Source organism: Narcine bancroftii, chromosome 8, assembly GCF_036971445.1.
Source record: "Narcine bancroftii isolate sNarBan1 chromosome 8, sNarBan1.hap1, whole genome shotgun sequence".
In the NCBI taxonomy this organism is placed as follows: domain Eukaryota; kingdom Metazoa; phylum Chordata; class Chondrichthyes; order Torpediniformes; family Narcinidae; genus Narcine; species Narcine bancroftii.
The window spans coordinates 15,215,619-15,237,118 of NC_091476.1; the positions used below are offsets into that span (position 1 = coordinate 15,215,619).

Below are 21,500 nucleotides of genomic sequence, written 5' to 3' on the forward strand. Positions count from 1 at the left end.
CTCCAGCTGCTCTGGTTTCATCTCATCCTTCAAAACGTACCAGGGATTGCAGGTCAATTGTGTGTAATCGGGCAGCATGGGCTTGTGGGCCGAAAGGGCCTGTTTTCATGCTGTATATCAATTTTTTTAAATTTTAAATGGCTTGACAGGTTGAGTATTCCTAGCATTTTCTATTTTTCATTCTAGATTTCCAGCATTTGCAGTGCTTTTTTCAGGATACAATGATTTTAACTCAAGATTGACGAAGAAACACCAATAATACATCCAGTTAAGGGTAGTTTGTGACTTGAAGGGAAAAATAGAGGTGATGATCTTCCCACCCACTCGAAATAAATATTCGTTGTAGTACAATAATTAATACTTTGTCATTTCAGATTCCCTTGGCAGTTCTTCTCCTACCACCTCCTCATCACGCCAACCATCTCCTGCTGTTTCAACTCATACACAACAGTCAATGAACAGAGACCAATTTCCCTCAACCCAAGATTCCGGAAATGAAGCTGGCTCCAGGAGAAGTGAATCAGATTCCACGCTGTCTACTTCCATGCCTCTGGATTATCTTATTTTATCCCAATGCGAGACCAAATCCATAGATACTGCCAGGTAAAAAGATTTGAAACGCCTCCATAAATCAAGTTGTTGGTATAGAATGTTGATCATTACTGATCTCCAGTGATTCCATTTCAGACAAAGCTAAACACCGCCACTTTTTAAAAAATATATAAATGATTACTGATCTCTAATTTTTCTTCATTCCACATTGTCTCACATAAGATGTTGATCATTTCAATTGTTACAATTACTGACAGAATGTAAATTAATACCAGCGGATTTCTAGTTTCTTCTTCATCGACGATTAACCTGCTGGCCTTTAGTAGATTTGTTTTTTTTAAATATTTTCTCAGATCTTAACTTTTTTTAATATATGTACAAAACTAAGATGAATCATGGCATGAAACTTCTGAGATTTTCACAACTCTTTCCATTTCTCAGGAATATATTTTCCAGCAGAGCCTAATGGATAGCAATTGTAAGTGAGATCCTTGGCTGATTTTTGCTTCCCTGGCCTAAGGCAAAGTTCCTTCTCTCACAACTTAGGCAGGAGTAGGTCACTTCAGTCCTGGGAACCTGCCCCGATTCAGCCTGCAAACCCTGGCATATCCATAAAGAATATGAACAAGTTATTGATGGAGAAAGTTGTGGATCAAACTGAACTTTCATTTTGAAGCTATGGTCTTCAGCATTGAATTTTTCTTCTCGCCTGAACAAGGGGAAAAATCATTATCCATGGCAAGTGCTACAAAGTCTGGAGTGAACTCCTCTGTCATTTATTTCAGGGTTATGGAATATGCAAGAGAAACCAAATTTTTACCCCGAATAAAATGTAATAAGAGATGATGAAGAGATTTCCTAACACTGGAAATTTGATCAAGAACTTCTCAGGTCATTTATTAGACACACAGGACAATAAAAGGCCCTTCCAGCCCGCGAGCCTGTGGCACCCAAATATGCACAAGTAATGTGCAACACCCACCCTCACCGCCCACGCCCCATGTGTTTTGAGGGGGAGGGGGAGGTAACCAGAACACTTGGAGGAAACTAACACAGACATGGGGAAAACATTAAAAACTCCTTTGCAGACAGTGCTGGATCTGAACACGGGTCACTGATACTGCAATAGCATTTGCACTAAACGCTACACTAACCGTATCCATGAGATATGCAACAAGTGTTGCCTTTTCCTGTGAAAAAGTCGGAGTTATACAGCAGGGAAACAGGCCCTTCAGCCCAACTCATTCAAACTGTCCAAACTGCTTAGCTGAGCTGGTCCATGTTGCTGTCTAAATGTCTTTTTTATTGCACCAGCCCCTACTTCCTCTACAGCTCATTCCTCATATCTACTACCATCTGTGTGAAAAATGGTACTCTTCAGGCCCCCTTTAAATCTACCATTCACAAATCTGGATTAGATTCCCATACGGGTGGGGGGGGGGGAGGGGGAGGAGAGTGGGAGGGAGTGTGAATATTCACCTTGCCTTTGGCCCAAAAGTATGGTGTAATGCTTGTATTGAACTGTTGTCATTGATCACTGACATCAAGGCCCATCCTATTATTTTTCAGATATCTCTTGTTCCCTCAGCCAATCAGCATTTTTCCACTCAAAGTACCCTTTGTCTACGTTCCTAATCAATAACCAGCCTAGACTTTTACCTCCACCCCTCTAACAGCCAAAGATCTCCTAATTTTGCAAAACCCTGGTACCTCCCAATCTCAAGCCCAAAATGTCGAGCACATTTCGAAGATGTATTCACCAGTTTAAAAATCTTGTCCCATAGATCTTCTGATAAGGGTCTTGCAAGTTCCAATTCCCAAGCTTTTTTAAACCTTATGGTGAAGTACTGGACGCAATTTCAATAATCTATCATATATAATCCAATTAATCCTTTCTGAGAAGGATTCAATTGAAAATATTATCAACTTGATCAGTTGGATAAACAAATGGAAAGTCCTGTAATATGATATTTAAGAAATTTCTAATCTGTAAATATTTTTAAAAATGAATTTTTGTAAAGCTATATTTACTTAGCCGCTATGCAAAAGACATTAAAAAACCTTTCTTTAATAAATTTGCAGAAGTAAATCCTTTGATTTTACATAGAGAAGGATTGATCAATTATTGATGGTCAGAATAAAATAATTATGAGAGATAGCATTAGATAAAAACAAAGATTTTTTTAAATTAAAACATTTCCTAACTTGGAAACAGATTCGCAATTTATGTTTGAGTGTTGGATTAGATTTATCCTTATTGATCTTGGAAAAACTAAATGGAAGAGTGGTAGCCGTGTGGAATGAGCTTCCGGGAGAAATACTGGCGGCGGAGTCAATTGTATTATTTAAGAAAAGGTTGGACAGGTATATGGATGAGAAGAAGATAGAGGGTTATGGGCATTGTGCAGGGAGGTGGGACTCAAAAGGGGTGTTTGGTTCAGTGCAGACTAGAAGGGCCTAATGGCCTGTTTCCTTGCTGTAATTGTTATGTTATGTTATAAAGAGGCCACTGAATACTACTGCATAGATTTCAATTCGAAATCTGTCCATAATGGATGATCTAATTTGTCAGAATAAAAAATCCAAAAAGTTAGATAATTAATATTAACAGCCCAGTAATATAATCTAAAATGGGTAGGGCCATAGCTCCATCTTTTTTTCCACTTTTTGTAACTGAAATGTACTAATTCTAGAGTTTTTGGTTCTTCCAAATAAAGGAAGAAACTTTTGAGTCAATATTATAGAAAAAAAATTTTGAGATCAAAACTGGAATCACTTGAAATAGATTTTAAAAATTAGATAATATTATAATTTTAACTGCATTAATTTGACTTAGTAAAGATAATGATAATGGAGACCATCTAGAAAAAGAATCCCACATACTCGAATCGAGGAGAAAATTTGAGTTTATATAAATCTTTAAATCATTTAGTAATTTTAACCCCCAAGTATGTGAAATTATCTCTGACAATCCTTTAATGGAACTTTAGTGTCGATAGGGACCTGCATATTAAATTGGAAAAAGTTCACTTTTATGAAGATTTAATTTATATCCAGAAAAAGAGCTGAATTGAGAAAACACAAATAACATAACTGAAATAGATATTTTGGGGTCTGAGATATAAACTAATAGGTCATCTGCAGTTACTCCATTTCTGATAATTCCTTGAACCTCATGAATGTCTCTAAGGGCTATTGCCAGAGGTTCTAAAGCTTGATCAAATAGCAAGGGGACATCATCCCTGTCTAGTTCCCCTAAACAGCCTAAATAAGGAGGATTTGTTGTTATTAGTAACCACCATAGGTAAGGGGGCACTATAAATCAATATGCTCATTCCAAAATTAAATAAATAGTTTCACTCCCCTCTGTCGAAAGCCTTTTCAGCATCTACACAAACTACACATTCTGGAATGATATCCAAAGGGGAACAAATAATCTTCAATAATTTATGGATGTTAAAATATGAATAGTGACCTTTAATAAATCCAATCTGATCTTTAGATATAACAGAGGGAAGGACATTTTCCAACCTACTGGCCAAAATCTTAGAAAGAACCTTAAAATCTACATTCAGCAAAGAATGTACTTTCCATAGGAAGTACATTCAGTCAGATCTTTATCCTTTCTAGGAATCAATGAATTTGACACTTCATTAAAAAGTTGCCAGTAAGGTCCCAGAAAAAAAGTTTTCAAATACTTTATTTAGTTGAGGAGCAAGTAAATTAGTAAATGATTTTTAAAATTCCACCATAAAGCCATTTGGACCTGACGCCTTGCCAGATTGAACAGAAGAATTAGCTTGGAAAATTTCCAACTCTGAAATTGGAGCTTCCAACAAGTTTTAATCTTCTAGTGATATTTTGGGAATATTCAATCGTTGCAAGAATCTATCCATTGAAATAGAATTATCCAGATATTCAGATTTGTATAGATTGGAATAGAATTCCTGAAACACTATTAATTTCAGTATGATCAAAAGTAAAGTTTCCATCCTTCTTGCGTGTCTTTGTAATTTTTCTTTTATTTTAAAATTGATTTTCCTTGAATTTTTTTGCTGATTGCTTGAATTCCGGATACCAGGAGTTTTACTGTATAAGAAATAATGGGCGCTAAATAGCCGGAGTAGTCAAAGATTATAGAAGTAGCCAATCAAAGATAGATTATCTACTTATATATGGACTCAAAAAGATTGTATATTATAATTCTTTTGTGATGCACACAGAATTGTTTCATAAAATAAATTATTTTTTTGAATTGAAATGACATTTGTTGACATGTTAGGAAGCATCTTCAGTTTCCAAGAGCCACTCAAGTCAGTTTCTCTCATGATTGTGATTTCAAGCTTTACATTAAGGCTTCTGCACATAATTGAGCTGATAGTTCAGCTTAGGGGTGCAGTACTACATTATTCACTTAAAGAGCAAAATTCACATATATTCTGGTCAACGTTTCTCTCCCAGACTGATATCTAACCTTCTACCTCATGCGACCTTGGGATTTAAATTTAAATTTTAAAATTAGACATACAGCAGAGTAACAGCCCCTTTTGGCCCATGAGCCTGTGCCATCCAATTGACATACATCCCCTGGTACATTTTGAATGGTGAGAGGAAACTGGAGTTCTCGGGGAAAAACCCATGCAGACACAGGGAGATCATACAAACTCCTTGTGGACAGCACACAATTTGAACCCCAGTCCTGATCACTGACGCTGTAACAGCGTTGCGCTAACCGCTACACTAACTGTGCCACCTCTCTGCAAGAAGGCTCATTATAACAGTCTCTACATTTGCAATGCAATTTGGTACATGCGTAGTGACACTTCTGAGAATATTAATAACTAATGATAACTGCCTTTCTAAACCAGATAATGTTCTTTTTGCAGAAGCAACAGTTGTTCTCCGTGTGACAAGTCATTTGATCATTCCTTTGAGCTGCCGGGATCGGAAGATGTTCAAGAGAACCAACAACCCAAGAGCAGCACCCCATCACAGTTGTCCTGCAGTGTACCTCTGTACAGAAACGTGCAAGATTCACAAATGGTCATGGTCCCCAGCCATGATCACAGTGGACCATCCTCAGCAAATTCATCTCCATTGTCCGTTTATTCATTCTCTCAGATCTTTAACTTTGACAAAAATCACAATACTTTACCCTTTGGGGTAACAGAGATCCACCTTTTATCCAACACCCCACCTCCTCGACCACCAAAACCAAACCAACTAATTGATCGTGAAAAGACACACACAGTGGTCCAAAACGGCAATGGTGCCTATGTTGTAAACCAAGCCCCAGTACCCAAAAGAATTCCTCTTTCGAGTCTGGAGAAAACAAAATGTTGGAGAGGTAATATTACTCAGTTATTGTTGTAGAGTTTTTTGCTCCTCATGCTTGCTTTTTTTTTTAATCTGTTAATATTTCTAAATTTTGAGATTTTTGGCCAGATTTTAAGCAAGCAACATAAACTTACACACGGATTTCTGTACCATTGCCAATCCACCACCTTCTGCTCCAGAGAGTACCTGAGAGTAGCCTAACCAGACCTTTTGCAAATTTTGCAATCTACTTGACCCTAAATGAATCTTCCAAGAGCCACATCTCTTTGATCGCACGCATAGTCTTTTGTAATATGGCTTCACCTGGCCCCAACTTGTGCAGAAACATACATCCAGGTCCCAGACAGAATTTTGATTCTCATGGCCACCTTTTCATCATCTATTGTCCATGAACTAACGTTCTAATTTCTTGATTTCTCATGAAATAGGAGGAGACCATTTGACCCATCAAGTCTACATAGGCTCTAAAAGCAATCCTATTCCCCACTTTTTTTTGCTGTAACCTATTCTCTCTCATATGCTCATCAACCATCTTTGGTAAAATATTGATGTCCACATCGTATCCTCTACTGGCTCCTCTTGGCCCATTGATCAATGATCTTCAGTGATCAATATTGTATTCCAGTTTGCACAATAGAGAAATATCTTGTGATATTTAAATGTTGAAGGTGAATTATGATGCTATTATCAAGTTAAAAAGAAAGGACTTTTACATTTACAATTTTAACCCATTCTCATAAAAGAAATGGAGGATTTGATTCCCCAGGAAAATAATAAAATCAAGGGTTAGGCCATTCTTCGCCTTCTGCCAGTTCCACCAATCAATAAGATTATTACCACTTTTCTACATTAATCCCATGTCCACTGATGACACAGGATTAGTGGTTAGTGCACCAGCGACCGGGTTTGAATCCCACGCTGTAAGGAGTTTGTACGTTCTCCCAGTGTCTGCGTGAGTTTCCTCCAGGTGCTCCGATTTCCTCTCATCCTTCAAAATTTACGGGATGGGGGGGTGGTCAGTTGTGTGTAATTGGGTGGAATGGGCCATTGACTGAAAGGGCCTGTCACTATGTGGTATGCCTAAATTATTAAAATTGAAAGTATAATCGCACGTGCACACATACACAAAAAATCTGTCATCCTATTGCTGAAGAGAATTGGCGAAAGCCTCCACAGGCCCTTGGACGAGAATTACAAAGATCTTGAATCGTCTCTGTCTCAAATGGAGAACTTAGACCTTGAGTCATCAGTAAAATTGTTGTTCAACTTTGAACTGACAGGATGACAATCAGTAGGATATTTAATTAAATGGGTGGTTAAGGAGCCTCACAGCCATATCTAATTCTGTGCTTTACAGATAACATGAAAATACCCAACAGACAATAAACTTCAACCTCTTATTTCGACAACATTGTAAGGCTGAAATTAAATGGTGCTTTGCTTTACCAGAATAGAAGCATGTTATTTATTTTGTACAAAATTGTCATGGCTTGCCTATTTCAAATTTTAGTGCTAACTTTTACTGTCAAACTAATTTTCTGGCATGCTAAATATTGACGATTTTTAAAATAAATACAAAACACTCAAACCTTTTCTCCAACTATTTTACTCCTATTTCATTTATCCTTCCCTACCTTTAATATTCTCAACCAATTTGCTAATGAACACAATTGTTTTCTCATACTCGCCGTGTGGTAACAGTGAGATGATCTCCACTTGGAGTGTGTGGAACTTGCACATTCTCTCTGTGGTTGCCCTGTCTCACCCCTCCTATCCTGCCCTCTTTCCACTGGCTTCTGTACCAACTTTCTTCAGAAATCGAGCTTGGACTTAAAATGCTGATTGGCCCATGGAGTTCCTTCAGCAGAGTGTGTTTGGGTCCAAAATAGATCATCTAAATGTTGGAAGGAAATAGAAAATAAATGATTTTTTTTTAATCTGATAGGTTCTGAAAATGCACAGTTGTTGGATTGGTTTATACTGTGGAGAATGCAGAAAGCAAGAGAGCAAAGTTCCAGGGAAGATTTGGGGAGTGTGTTTTTACTTCACATTGACTGCAAGACCCAGCTCATTATAAAACAAGTTACATTAAAATGATGTTACTACTTCAAAGGGAATTATTATCCAAGCCAGTAGTTTGGGGCAAAGTACAATTATTGGGCAATTATTGGATGTCAAAATATTTAACCAAGGCTAAATGGTTTCCAATGAACACCAAATTTTGTGTTTCAGATGAGGAGAGCAATCTCTTTCCTTTTATTGATTACCAAGGGAATTGCATAACAACTCCAGAAGAAGGGTTTAATGTAAACCTGGTGAGTACTGGGTATGAACTGTAAATATCTGATCTGTCACCATGTGTATTACACAGTCTGGGAATAAAATATCCACTTGATTTATTTGCAGGAAATTCTTCTGCCGCCAATTGTAACAGTGTTTAAATAAGGAGTAAGCATCTTACATAATCCATCTCCTGATCATGAGATTTCTCAGATTATTTCACAGCTGTTTGAGCCACAGTCACGCTTGAATCCATGTTTTGGTTCTGGATTTTAGTCGCAGCAGGACATTGTTTGTTCTTTCCTGGGATATGACCGTGGCTGCCAAGGCCAGCCCCTATTACCCATCCTTACTTGCTTTTGGAAAGATGGCAGAGTGCCACCTTCTCAAGCTGGCGTAGCCAACACAAGAAAGATACCTCCATGATTAATTTTTTTGTTATGACTACAAGTGAATGGATTGGCAGATCATTTGAGACTAATGTTTTTTTTAAAAAGTGAGACGTTACTTGTGGTTGGGTTTTGGATCGATTTTGCTCATCACTCAACTTTGTACAGAAGAGACAGCGATGTCTGTTCACTGAATCACGTTTTAACTGCTATTGTCATTGAGAACCATCTTTGTTTACACTCTGACCAATCACTGTTTAGCAATGGATGTAGTTTAAATGCAGGGTCTTAGTTCTATCAATGCTTTGATGGCACTTAAAGATTTATAGATAGTTATAATTTGACTATAAACCATTTAGATAAAATCTCTCGCCTTAAAAAAAATTTTAGAAAAGGTTAACCACTTTATCAGTCCAATAATGAACATTTAATTTCCTTTCCTCGAAGATTTTAAAATTATCGTTCACTGTTTTCCAGATCATTTTACTTCACCAATGCTGCTCTTGTGATATGTTGATTTGTGTTTCAAAGACATTGGAGTGGGGCTGGAATAATAGCCCACTGTCAATAGTAATCACTGTCTGCCGTTGCAAGAACAAGGGGACCATCAATTAAATTTAGAAGTTTAAGAAGCAACAAGGATGAATTGGAGTTTGTTCAGGTCCAAAGATGTTATTAATTAAGACACAAAAACAGAAAGGGACAGATAAAAAAATAAATTATCCAGGGGCAAGTTATAAACTGAGACGTTTATTATTTTCCTTTCTGAGTGGCATCACAAAAACTTTCATCTCAAACTGAAAATAATTCTGTTGGATACGAATCCAACTGTGAAGTTGATTTGTCAATTAATTCAATTAAAAAAAATTTTAAAAATGTTTGAGGGGAGTGATGAGCTCTCATTTTCATAAGTTGCCCGATGTTTTGGATCAACTTGCAGGTCATGACCTTCCTCACCAGAAGTTGCTGGAACCTTTTCACACTGGTAACCTGTTCATTAAATTTGTTATTAATTTTCACCAAAATTGGGGTCATATTTCAATATTGTTGGCATAATGCTCATCCCAACTCATTTTTATTTAATTTATGAAGTGTCTATGTAAAACTGGCTATTTCTGTTTCTTCATACAGAAACTCCCTGGCCAGAACTGTAACGCCACAGGCAGTGCTGATAACAGCTATGTTCCAATGAATCCAGGGTCTTCTCCAATAATGCCGGCAGCTGATTGCACATCTGATGGTTACATCCCTATGAGCCCAGCTTGTGCTAATTTGGTCTTGCAGTCAGTCACCATCGACAACCTACCATTACCAACACTTCCTACGGATATGGAACCTCCTCCAGTTAACAGGAACCTCAAGCCTCGAATCAGAAAGAGTAAGGGAGGATTACACATTTTATTTATCTGGGATACTATTTCATCCATTTGCAAACAGGAACTTATTTTAGATGGAAAATTATGCATTCCTACAGCTTGCTTGCATACTTAGTTTCTGGCATTGGAAGTATCCAGAGTGAAAGTCGACATGAAACTCCTGTGTACCAATGCGCTCATGGTTAGTAACATCAAGTTTACAGTGCAGTACTTCATCTTTGAAGTTCATTTTATTGGCACCGTGCTGATACTGCTGTGTTTCTGGATAGTATCGGATTCAAGGGATTAGGGCGGGATACTCTTAGAAGATCAAATATGATCTTGTACTGTGGTAAAGTAGGCTTAGAAGGCCAAATGGCCCTCTCTTGCTGATTTATTCTTACACATAACACATTACATCATGACATTTGGAAACGGGTTAAGGGCAGAAGAGGGAGCATGTAATGGAAGCCGTAACTCTAACAGACAATCCAGGATGTAATTTCCACTGACAAGCACATAATGTGGTAAGCCTTTGCAAGCCCCACCCTCCTGGAATTATTGATCATTAGATTTTTTTAAAATATTAAAAATGTAAAAGCAAATGGAACAAACAGTTTTTACTTTTTCCAAAGCAGAAGAAAGCTTTACAACGGTTTTATACACTAATTAACACAATGCATTTAAATTGCAGTCAAGCCACCACCATTAGATCTGACAAGATTGTCAACAATCAGGGCACACTGCAACCATCCTGGTATCAGCAGGACACAGAGTACGCCATTGTAAGTATATTCTCTCCTACTACAGATTTTCTTTTCCTTCCTACAATTTCACAGACTCCTCAACCCCAACCCAGGCTGTACTCTTGCAAGGGCATAATTCAGCGAGCACGGTCAACGTATCCAAAACCCAGATAACGAATCCTGATGTTTCAAATCAATTGTTTGCTCGTGCTCAGCTGAAACCATACAGGATAGAATATTCACTGGTTATTGAAAGACAACAATCTTCACCGCCCAACCCACGTCTTGTTCACGACAAGGGGCTCAGGTCCGAAAATGTGGTTGCCCTTGACTTTCTATGTGTGCTGCATGACCTGCTGAGTTTCTCCAGCACATTTTTATATTGCTTCTGCCTGTTTACAGTTCTGCTCACTTGCTAAAAAATCAGGAACAGGCAACAAGAAAACGATGGGTGTCCCAGTGTCATTGTTGGGAAGATGTTTGCTGTTCTGAAACAGCAGATCAAATTGGGGAGAAGTGCGAGTGGTAGGAATATCAGTGGCTGGATGGAAGATCATGAGAGTTAGTGGGTGAGTTCAGTGCCAGAAGTGGTGTCAAGCATTGTCCAATACAATCTAGCGCTGGGGTTCCTGTCAAAGAGATGTGGAAAAAGTGGTCTCATTCCATTGCAAATAACATTAAAAAAAACCTATTTCAATCTTCAAGCATCACCATCCTACTCCTGATCTCTTGCCAGCACCTCTGATCCCTCTCAATTATACAGTACATCCCTAACTCTGCCTTCTCAGACCTTGATGCTGGCTTCCCCTTGTTTATTTCCCATCCCTCTTATAATGGCTGTGGTCTAGCTTTGCTGATGTACTGGCCAACCTCTCTCCTGTATCCATATTAAGGCCTGTGGAGTGTGGTAGAGGGTTATTTTTATCATGAGTACCGTATTTGACAGCATATAGGACCCCCATTCTGAGTGTGAGATTTCAGAAACAATTTGTTTAATGTGTTAACCTTCATTCACCTCAATGGAAACCCTCCAGCCTTGCATGGCCAAGAAGCCGAAGCCTCCTCTCACACGAGCCACAGCAGCAAAATGTCTTCGTGCCTGCCACACACCAAGGCTCAGGCTGCTTTCTCCCCCACTACAAATGCCGATTGATTGACAGGTGTGCCGGATCCTGAGGGTGGGAGGGAGAGAAGACAGGGCAACGGGCAGGGCCCAGGCCCACTGTCGCAGGGAGCAGACAATAAATCGCTCGCTTTGAGGTGAGTGCTGGGCCTCAGGGATCAGGCTCCACGCTGAGCCTTTGTTCAACGAGCAATGATCTCCGAACGGTTGAAGGAGACGCGGGCGTGGTAGTAGTGGGCGAGCGGCCTGTTGAGCATTTCTTGTTTGCACACCAAAACAGAGACAATTATTGTTTAACTTGCACAATTAATTTGCCAAACTTATTTTTTGGAGATTATTTTACTGATTTCAGGGAGAAAGCAGGAGAATGGGGTGATTCAAATGGCATAGCTGACTGAATGGACCAAATGGTCTAATTCTGTTCAAATGTCTTATGAATTAAAATTAAACTTGAAAAGTTCATGTTCATATGTAAAAATGATTTGGAATTCCTCTTTCTACAACAGAAGGGATATATATCAATTACAAGGAAGTGATGACCTAATAGGGGTCAACAAAATTATGAGAGGCATAGATTAGGTGGACTACAAACATCTTTTTCCTAAGCTGACTAGAGCAAACACCAGAGGACACCTGTATAAGGCAAGGGGAGGAAGGTTTTTGGGAGACGTCAGGGGTAAGTTGATTTATTTTACACCCAGAGAGTAGTGGGTGCCCGGAATGCATTACCAAGGTTGATGGTGGAGAATGATACGATAGGTACAATTAAAAACTTCTTAGATGGGCGCTCAGAGAAAAGAAAACTAGAGGGCCATGGGTGGGATGTACAGAAGTTTGAGATTGTTGAGCAAGTTTATATTGGTCAGAACAACATCATGGGCCAGAGGGCCTGTAATGCATTTGTAGAGCTCGTCGAAAGAATCAAAGACTTGTTGATCCAAACCAAGGCTTTTATTAGCAAAAGACAGGAGCTCTTCACAGGTGGCCGACCAGTCCGGAATGATCCGACCTGGCTAGGGACACAACCCTTTAAGGCCCAGACAGTAGGCGTGGCTTAGCTCTCAGCCAATCGCTGTAAGCACAGTCTAGATACTGTAACTATATACATTGGTGATAGATCTGTACTATCATATTGTTACATTCTGTGGTGTTGAGATGCAGAATAACTGATCAAATGAAATGATGCTCTACGTCCTCTTCCTCCAGGTTTTGTTTTGTAATAATTTAATGTTCTCTGCCATGTTGTCGGTCATCATTATATTGACATTTTTCTTTTCTAATTTAGCAGATGGAGTACAGCTAACTGCCTCACACCTGAAAGTCAAAATTGTGCAGCCAGAAGTTTTTACAGTACCTTTGATGGAGAGAATGAAGAAAATTACACTGCAATGGTAAACAAAATTGCATGTAGAACTGCGTAGCCAATAATAGGGGAGCTTTCCTTTCCTTTGGTGTTGCAGAGCATTTAATGGAAAATAAAATTCTGCTCAGGACAGTTTAATTTTTTATTACTGACATGAAACTTATTAAAACATTCCTTCACACCTATTTTAGATCATCTTTCTGCACTCCAGATAAATCAGTATCAACAGATATTGTATTGGTGATTTTCGACTTATCCTGTGTCTGCAGACGAGTTCTGAAATTTGTACTTGATGCCCTTCCATTATGGTTGCAAGAACATAAAGAATCAACTTCTATCCCCTTAGATTAATGGAGATAAATTTTAGATGCATGAAGTAAAGCTAAGGAAATATAACTCAAAATAATACTACGGTCTTTCAGCATTTTCCCAGTTTGATGACAAATATGGAGTCAACTGAGCAGGTCAAGGTGTTCAGAGTGAAGTATCTGAATGTACATGCATACAGAGTTAAATCCAGAAAACAAGCTAAGAGTTTTAGAAGTGCCAGAATTAAAGGATCCGTTTAATTTTTTTTAAATCCAGAGAGTATTTCATAAGTGGAAAAATTTGCCTCAATAAATATTTTTAAAACCTCATTTCCACTTTTTATGAAGAGATTTAGAGAAAAGGTTGAAATGGGTTTAATGAAGGAGGAGCAGAATGATCTAGTTTCCTCTTTCTCAAAATGAATAATGTTCTGAGAACATATATTTGTGACCGATATATTCAGTGACAAACAGGTAACATTCCGCTGAAAGAGATAAGAGAGAGAGAGAGGGGGGGAGAAAGAGAGAAAATGTGAGAGAAAGGGAGAGAAAAAAAGAGTGAACTCTTTGGGCATTTGACCTTTCGATCTTAGTGTTCAGAATTGTTGACAAAGCATTGGCTGATTGAAGGAGGTAGCTTTTGTCATTTTATTCCTTCCCCTTTCCCCTGCTCAACATGCTTAAAAATGCAACTCGAGTTTACCGGTATATAGCATCGAATTTCTTTACCCACAGAAAAAGGTGCAGCACGGTTAGCATAGAGGTTTGCGCAATGCTGTTACAGTGCCACTGACCAGAGTGTGAATCCAATGCTGTATGTAAGGAGTGTGTACGTTCTCCCCATGTCTGCATGGGTTTCCTCCAGTTGCTTCAGTTTCTTCCCATCATTCAAAAACGTACAGGGGACGGAGGTCAATTGAGTATAATTGGGCAGCGCGAGCTTGTGGGCCAAAAGGGCCTGTTAGAGTATTGTATGTCCATACAAATTACATAAACTTGCCTTCCTACTTGTTTTCCCTGATTCTGAAGGTCAATTCTCCTTTTAATTCCACTAATTTTGCCTGACAGTGTCTTTCCAATATTTTTCATTTTTAATGTTTCTACATTCATGGTATTTGCTTTGGAATGTACGATATAAATGAGTTTGTTTTTTGACTGTTCTTATCCACAGGAACATTCCAGTAGCATTCATTGGACCCGGACATTAAACCTCGACTATCTTGCTTTAGACTTCAATGCGACATCTCCATCTCCTGTTCAGAAGGTATTTTGTCATTTATTTTGGTTAATTTTATTCTATAGTTACTTGTGCCTTGAAAGTGGTGTTGCAGTTTTGAAATTAATTGAGTGAAGTACAAAGTGTGGTGCATTAGTGATTACGTTACTTCAGAGACACTTTAGAATCTCAGTCGAGCTGCTGGGGTATTTGAATTAAAGCAATTGAATACATTTTCAACAAGTGGTGAACATAAAGGACCAGATTGTTCTTAAAATCTTATAGTTTCACTAAAATCCTTGTTTGATTTGACCTGCATGTCATCCAAGACTTACAAGTGTAAGTATGTTGTAATTATTCTTTTGAAATAGACCTGCAAGCTATTGAATGGAAGCGGAAGATGCAATGCAAATGCTAATCTTGCGGCCGATCCTGTGAATGATTTTTTAATCTGGGTGGATTTTCTAATTTATACCCCAAATGAACAAACCTCTGTGCAAATATATCCGGAGCAATAAACTGAATGAAAATAATGAAGAAACAGAAAAATAAATGTTTAAATAGCATGTAAGAGAAATAATGGGTGCAGAGGTGATTAGGAGAGAAAAAAAAAATATAAAGAGAACAGTAAGAGACAGTAAACAAAAATGATGACAAGAGTAAGGAGGGAGTGCAGGGAAGAACCAAGCACTTCATGTGGCTTTTAATAGATTGCTTGTTGTCTTACGCACAGAAACCATTCCTTTCATCCATGTTGGAAGAGCGGGTGGATTACGTCCAAGTCGATGAACAGAAGACCCAGGCTTTGCAGAACACTAAACAGGAATGGACTGATGTACGCCAATCCTGCAACATGGCAAAGCCTTCAAAATGAAGGATTTTTATACAATAGATATTCAGAAACAAGACTGAAACTAGACTAATAATAGTTCTAGTATTTACCGATTGCAAAAATAAATTTGATTTTTGAATCAAGAAGTGAAAGCAAAAGTGGCATCTGGCAGCTTTGCCGATTGAGGATCCAGCCAGAATTACAAATGGTGAATTTTAAAACATGGATGCTAGTACATTGATATACTTTGGTTTACATTGTTCTCGTAAAGTTTATGGTCAGATTCTGTGTCAAATACAGTTAAGAAGCCTGCCAAATGACTTTTTTTAAAAAACTAAATTCCATCATGAGTGGTAAAGCCCATAGTGCAGGACACTACCAAGCAAGGAGTAAAAACAAAAATAGCAAGATTCAGAAAAGTGGTTTAGATGGAAGCCGACTTGAACTTCAGCAGCCTGGGAGGAATGAGAGAGTGAAGTAATCTCATAATTTTGAAATAAAAGCAGACTGGAAGGTGTCCCAACTTCAGTTTACTGGAAATGTGGGAAGGCCAAAAAAACCTGCAACGTTTGGGAACGACAAGAGCGACAAAATGGAAAAGTTGAGAAAAGCATTAACTAATAATAATATTAAATGTTGTCTGAAAGAAAGAAATGTTAAGTCTTACAGAAGCAAGCATCTTTTTCTTCTATCCAAGAACGTAGGAGACATTCTCCAGACATGAAAGCATTATTTAAGTAAATTGCAAGGTGCCCTTGCTTTAACCAAGTGAGTGTAATACAACAATTGATATAGAGATTTTGAAGATTAGTTACCAAATACAATTTACCAACTTAGCCCATAAACTGTAGATGCAGTAAATCTGAAGTAAAAACAGCAAGTGCTGGAAATATGCAGTAGGCCAGACAACAATGGTGGAGGACAAAACAGATAAATGCCTGATTTTGGATGAAAGTTTATCATTCTTAAACATTAACTCTGCCTTTCTTTCTCCAACAACTTCAGTTTTTAATACAAATTTAATCTCTTGGTTGGTCAAACACCATGCCAAAAATTATTTTTGCAAGTTTTGATTTTTGTTTGAATCCTCAGAATAGGCAAAGCGGGACTGTTCAAGTAAGACTGTAATGTTCTTTGTAAAATTGTGAAGCTACTGGACAGATGGTCAATTCCAATGAAACATTTCAAAATCATCTTAATTTTTTGATCCAAAACCAATTTTTGCCTCAGTCCAAGGTGACTATTTTTCCAAGAATTATTAATAGGTTTGTTGCACTGACATCATACTGAATGGGAGAGATTCTTCGAGGTCAACAAAGTTCATAAAGAATAGGTTTATAATTTAAACTTGTTTAAATTTAATATAAATAGAGAAAACATTGAGCAAAAGGCAAAACAGAAGAAATGTACTCTGAAAATGCGCAATGCCAATAGAGAAGGAAACTGACAGATTTGGAATGAAAACCACTGTAAGACCAAGGAGTTTCTAAACAAAACATCAACTAATAGACCAGCTGTGCTTTTCCCACTTTGTACATAATCATCAGTACTTGATTGCAGCTTTTTAGCAAAAACATATTTGTGGAAAGACCAAGTGCTTTCTTATCTGCTCTCCCTCGAATCAAATATTTTTCTGGCCTTTTGCAGTAGTAGTCATGTTGTCATCCTTGGCAAAATAATAATCATGGCCCTGTTTTCTTCAGCTATTTACACAATCCTTTCTACAAAATGCACAAGAAAGTGTGATGGAGCAAATCTGAAAGTGAACTGCTTTAAACCAATGGCAGCTTCAAAATTATTGGATACTTTTCCTTGTCTCCATTGTTCAGCTCTGTTTTTTTAAAGCCTTGGCAGAGTACACCCAGTTTTTCTTCCACTGCAGCAGAGATTTTAACCTAAGAGTGCACCTAAGCCATTCTTCAAAGATTGGACAGGAAGTGCAGGTATCCAAGCCAATTAGGCAAGGATTGAGCCCTATTTTTTGTTCACTTGAGGTTCCTTTGCAGATAATATTTGCACTGAAGGGTGATAGGGTTCCCATGATCCTGATTGATTTTTCTTTCCCTCATGGAGGCTTTTATATTATTATACTCTGGATGATTGAGGAGGTCAAAGATATAGCAGTTTCATATGGTGTCCACCTCAAAGCATATCAGTTTGGAACAATTTGTGTATAATATTTCTGGTGCTCTCAATAATTTCTCCAAAGTTTTCCCAATGGAGCATCTTAAGGACAAGATAATTTGATCATAAACAACCATTAATTCACCTCCAGAATGAATAGCTTTGCAAGAGGGAAGTAAAGAAATTGGGAAGTTCTTTAACGCTGGAATGAATTCCACTTTGATGAAAATGGTCAAAGAGCAGGCGGATTACTGTAGCAATAAAATTAATGCTGTTTGACCATTTTAACTTTCTCAGTTGCCACAATCAAAAATAGAAAGTTTTATTTTGTTTATGAGAGTCATAGAAAAGGTTTTCTGAGAACAATTAGTTCTGCTAAGTTAAATGTTAAAAAAAGAATGTTGGGTTGGGAGTGCAATATCTACTGATACGTACTTCCTGCATGTGGCAATAGAAATAAGACAAACACAGGCAGAAAAAGCCAGGGAAATGTGCTAGTAAACAACAGGTGAGGAAACCACCTGTCCACTCATACTTTTGTTCATTGTTAACATTTTACCCCTTTCATCAGAATGTTGTTTAACTCTGGGTGTTGGATGAGAAGGTGAAGAGTTGCTTGATGAGCTATATTCTGCAGAACACCATGCATTTACTCATTCAAACATATCAAATCAGAGCTATACGCTAAGTCCTTTAATTGCTATTCAACTGGATCACGATAGATCAACTTTCTCAACACAGTTTTCCCATCCAACTCCACATCAATGCAGCTTAATGATAGATTCCTTCATCATAAATACAGATATTGCGTAACCACCCAAAGAGTCAGAAACATTGAGCAAAGAAATCCCTGCTAATCTGAATTCCATATACCTATCCTCTTGTCCTCATTCTACACCTAATAACCAAGGAAAACAATATCTCAGCCCTTCACATGCCAAGCTCCTTTGCAATCATGTCTGATTAAGATCACCGTTCATTCATTGAAACTCCAGGGAATACAAATCTACCTTCAATCTTGACTTATCCAATTAATCATATCTCGAAAATCTGAACCACTGCATTCAAGGCAAGTGCATCTTTCCTGAAATATATATATAAATAAAAGATCACACCTGTTTATAGTTCTCCATTTGTGACCTCCCAAAATGGTACAATGTAGAGGTCTTCCTTACATTTTTTTTTTTACACTGATCCTTCATAAAAATAAATGTCGACACATTGTTTGCCTTCCTTAAGTCAGGACTTTCGGTAAATCATTTCCAAGGATGCATAAATCTACTTGAACGACAACACTTTTTAATGGATACTTTCCAGTTTTTAAAAAAATCTACCTTTGAGGCACTTAACTAATCTTACACGATCACATAGATCAGTTCTGTGAAATTAAATTATATTAAATCCTTTTGATTGGTTCATGCAAAATAGAAAAAATCCTAACTCTCATTGGTATAATAGCACAATGATGACAAGCTATACATTTGGAAATAGAGAAAACATATTCTCTATTTATACAAATTCTTGCTGCAGAGTGAACCCTCCTCGTTATTTATTCCAATCTTATCACATTTTTTTGGGGACAAAAATGAGGCTGGTGGACTTGGAGCAGGTAGGTTAACAGAAATGGCTCACAACCCAATTGTGATCAAATTAAATGACCAAACAAGATGAGTGCCTCAATGATTTAGAGTGACCTATTTTTAAACTCCTATTTTTAACCATTCCACCTCTTCAAAATGAGACTAGGTTCATCCAAGTGAAAATGTATTTGTATCCACTTCCTGATTCAGGAATTCTCATCAAAGCAAAAATAATTGGCATAAACAATGACAGCTCATTGGATCTGGACTCCACTCCCATTCATGGGTGGGTGAAAATTTGCCTGTTCACCCCAAGACTTTTACTTGAGTTGAGTTTGTGAGTTTAGTGAGATGCTTATGCAAAAGGTATATCTTTTTTCTACCAGATGCACTAGTTTAAAATTAATCAATTTCATTTTGGTGAATGATGCAAGACCATTTCTTCTCCCTTTGAAGAAGGTGACAAACCGGATTTACTTCTCTATCACCTCATGCACACAGTGGCTGCCAGGAACCATAGTTACAAGATGGGAGCAGTAAAAAAAAAAATAGCTGGGTACTCGTGTAATGTAGTACATGCAAACTTCAGAGGGAAAGGGATTACAGTGTAGATGTCAGTGAGAGTCAATTGTGAAAGAGTTAACCCACTGATTTTTTTTTACAAAATCAACTCAATTGATCAAACAAAATGCAAATCTAAAGTTGGACTGGGCTCAGTGGTAGAAATACTATTTGTATTTATCCAGAATGAACTACATTAGGAGTTGCTCAAGTGACATCCTCATTCCACTTCATTTTCTATTTGTTTTAACTACTGAATTATCACAACCGTAAAATGAAAATCATGCTTCCAAAATAACTGATTTTAATTAAGAACAAGTTTGCTTTGGTATTCAATTATATTTATCTTGTTCTGTTTTACCTTGAAACACAAGATCAAGAAGTTATACAAAAAAGAGTCCATTCAACAAACACATCCTTGATCACCAATTTGAGAGAGCCTATTGCATTTCATTAGAGCCTGCAACTGTGTCACTCAGACTCTCTTTCCAACTCTTAAAACCAATTCTGACCTTCATTCCATGTCCTCATCACAACTTATGTCAAACTCTTTAAAGTCAGTCCAATCTTTGGCATATCTAGTGCAGTCACCTTTTCAAATCCATTTCTTTATATTTCACTGTAACTGCTTTACAGTATCAGGCACACGGATACATTTTTCAACCATCGTAAAACAAGTGCATTTTGTTGTTCTGCACTTTTATTACCTTCAATAAAGGAAGTTTTTCAGGCTGAGGAGAAACTAGTAATTTCTTGGTCTGAATCATTACATAATTATCAGAAGACTAATTATGACATTTGCAGAACATTTCAGAAAAAGAGGGATCGGATAGTTTAGAAAGGTATTGGATTGGGACATTTACATCATCTGTTCAATTGTATCATCTTTCATCCATTGATTATAAATGTTTCTACAAAAGGGTCTGTAAAATATTTCTGTTGAAATAAACAGTTTGTGTGTTACGATAAGCATTTCCTATATAACACAAGTTATTAATCTTTTTCTCAATGCATCCACTCAAGTTGAATACTTTTCTATCAATAGGTAACAACGCAAAGTTTTCATGAGAACAATTAAATTTATAAAGCTAATGTTGCACCATCATACTGCGAGGTCAAGGAGTTATTGATTTAGATAAACTATTCTCCAGAATACATTTAGGAAGAAGAATCTCCAATTATCTATTGAATTTTACTTGCACTTATCAAAAATGTCAAGAATCAAATTGCAGGTTCTTTCTACCCAAATGCTAAATTAAGTGAAAGTGAATGAAGTTACACATTTTCCATGCATAACATACATAAACTCTTGAGACATGCAGGAAACATAGTGCCAATCTTCTTTGTAAAATTAATTTGCGCATGTCTAATTGCATACAAGCTTGGACCACGTGCAGGAAATTTGCTCTGAACACCAAGGACAAGCTGTGCACCTGTATCATTTAAATGAAGCATTAATTACATGCATATTTCAAGGGAATTGTTTGGACTTCAGCTTTGGAGTTGGAGTTGCAAATACTCAGGGAAATTGAGTGAGAAGTGTGTCTGCATAATTGTTCGGAAAAATGTTATTTCTTCTGTTTGTATATGTACAGTCAGATGGTAATGACCTTGAAAGGGGAGTTAAGTCACTGTGAAAAGACGGACATCTTTGAATGAGAGCAGAAGAGGGGTCAAAATGGTCAACAAATCTTCTTTCTTTGGCTTGGCTTCGCGGACGAAGATTTATGGAGG

The 21,500-nt window shown here is 37.5% G+C and overlaps 1 protein-coding gene across 5 annotated transcripts in view; it reads left to right on the plus strand.

Moving 5' to 3' along the window:
- gab3 (GRB2 associated binding protein 3) overlaps positions 1-20,735 on the plus strand; it is a 99,387-nt gene extending 78,652 nt beyond the window's left edge. For 2 of the 5 annotated variants that reach the window (XM_069892947.1, XM_069892943.1), the window contains 8 exons: positions 375-603; positions 5,439-5,899; positions 8,122-8,204; positions 9,690-9,936; positions 10,608-10,698; positions 13,068-13,173; positions 14,625-14,717; positions 15,041-15,316. In XM_069892947.1, the coding sequence (XP_069749048.1) occupies positions 375-603; positions 5,439-5,899; positions 8,122-8,204; positions 9,690-9,936; positions 10,608-10,698; positions 13,068-13,173; positions 14,625-14,717; positions 15,041-15,187 (1,457 nt within the window). In that variant the 3' untranslated portion in view covers positions 15,188-15,316. Of the gene's footprint in view, positions 1-374; positions 604-5,438; positions 5,900-8,121; positions 8,205-9,689; positions 9,937-10,607; positions 10,699-13,067; positions 13,174-14,624; positions 14,718-15,040; positions 15,324-15,402 lie in introns of those variants that run through there. The other 3 variants (XM_069892946.1, XM_069892945.1, XM_069892944.1) reach the window with 3 other exon arrangements.
- The last annotated feature ends 765 nt before the right edge of the window (positions 20,736-21,500 follow it).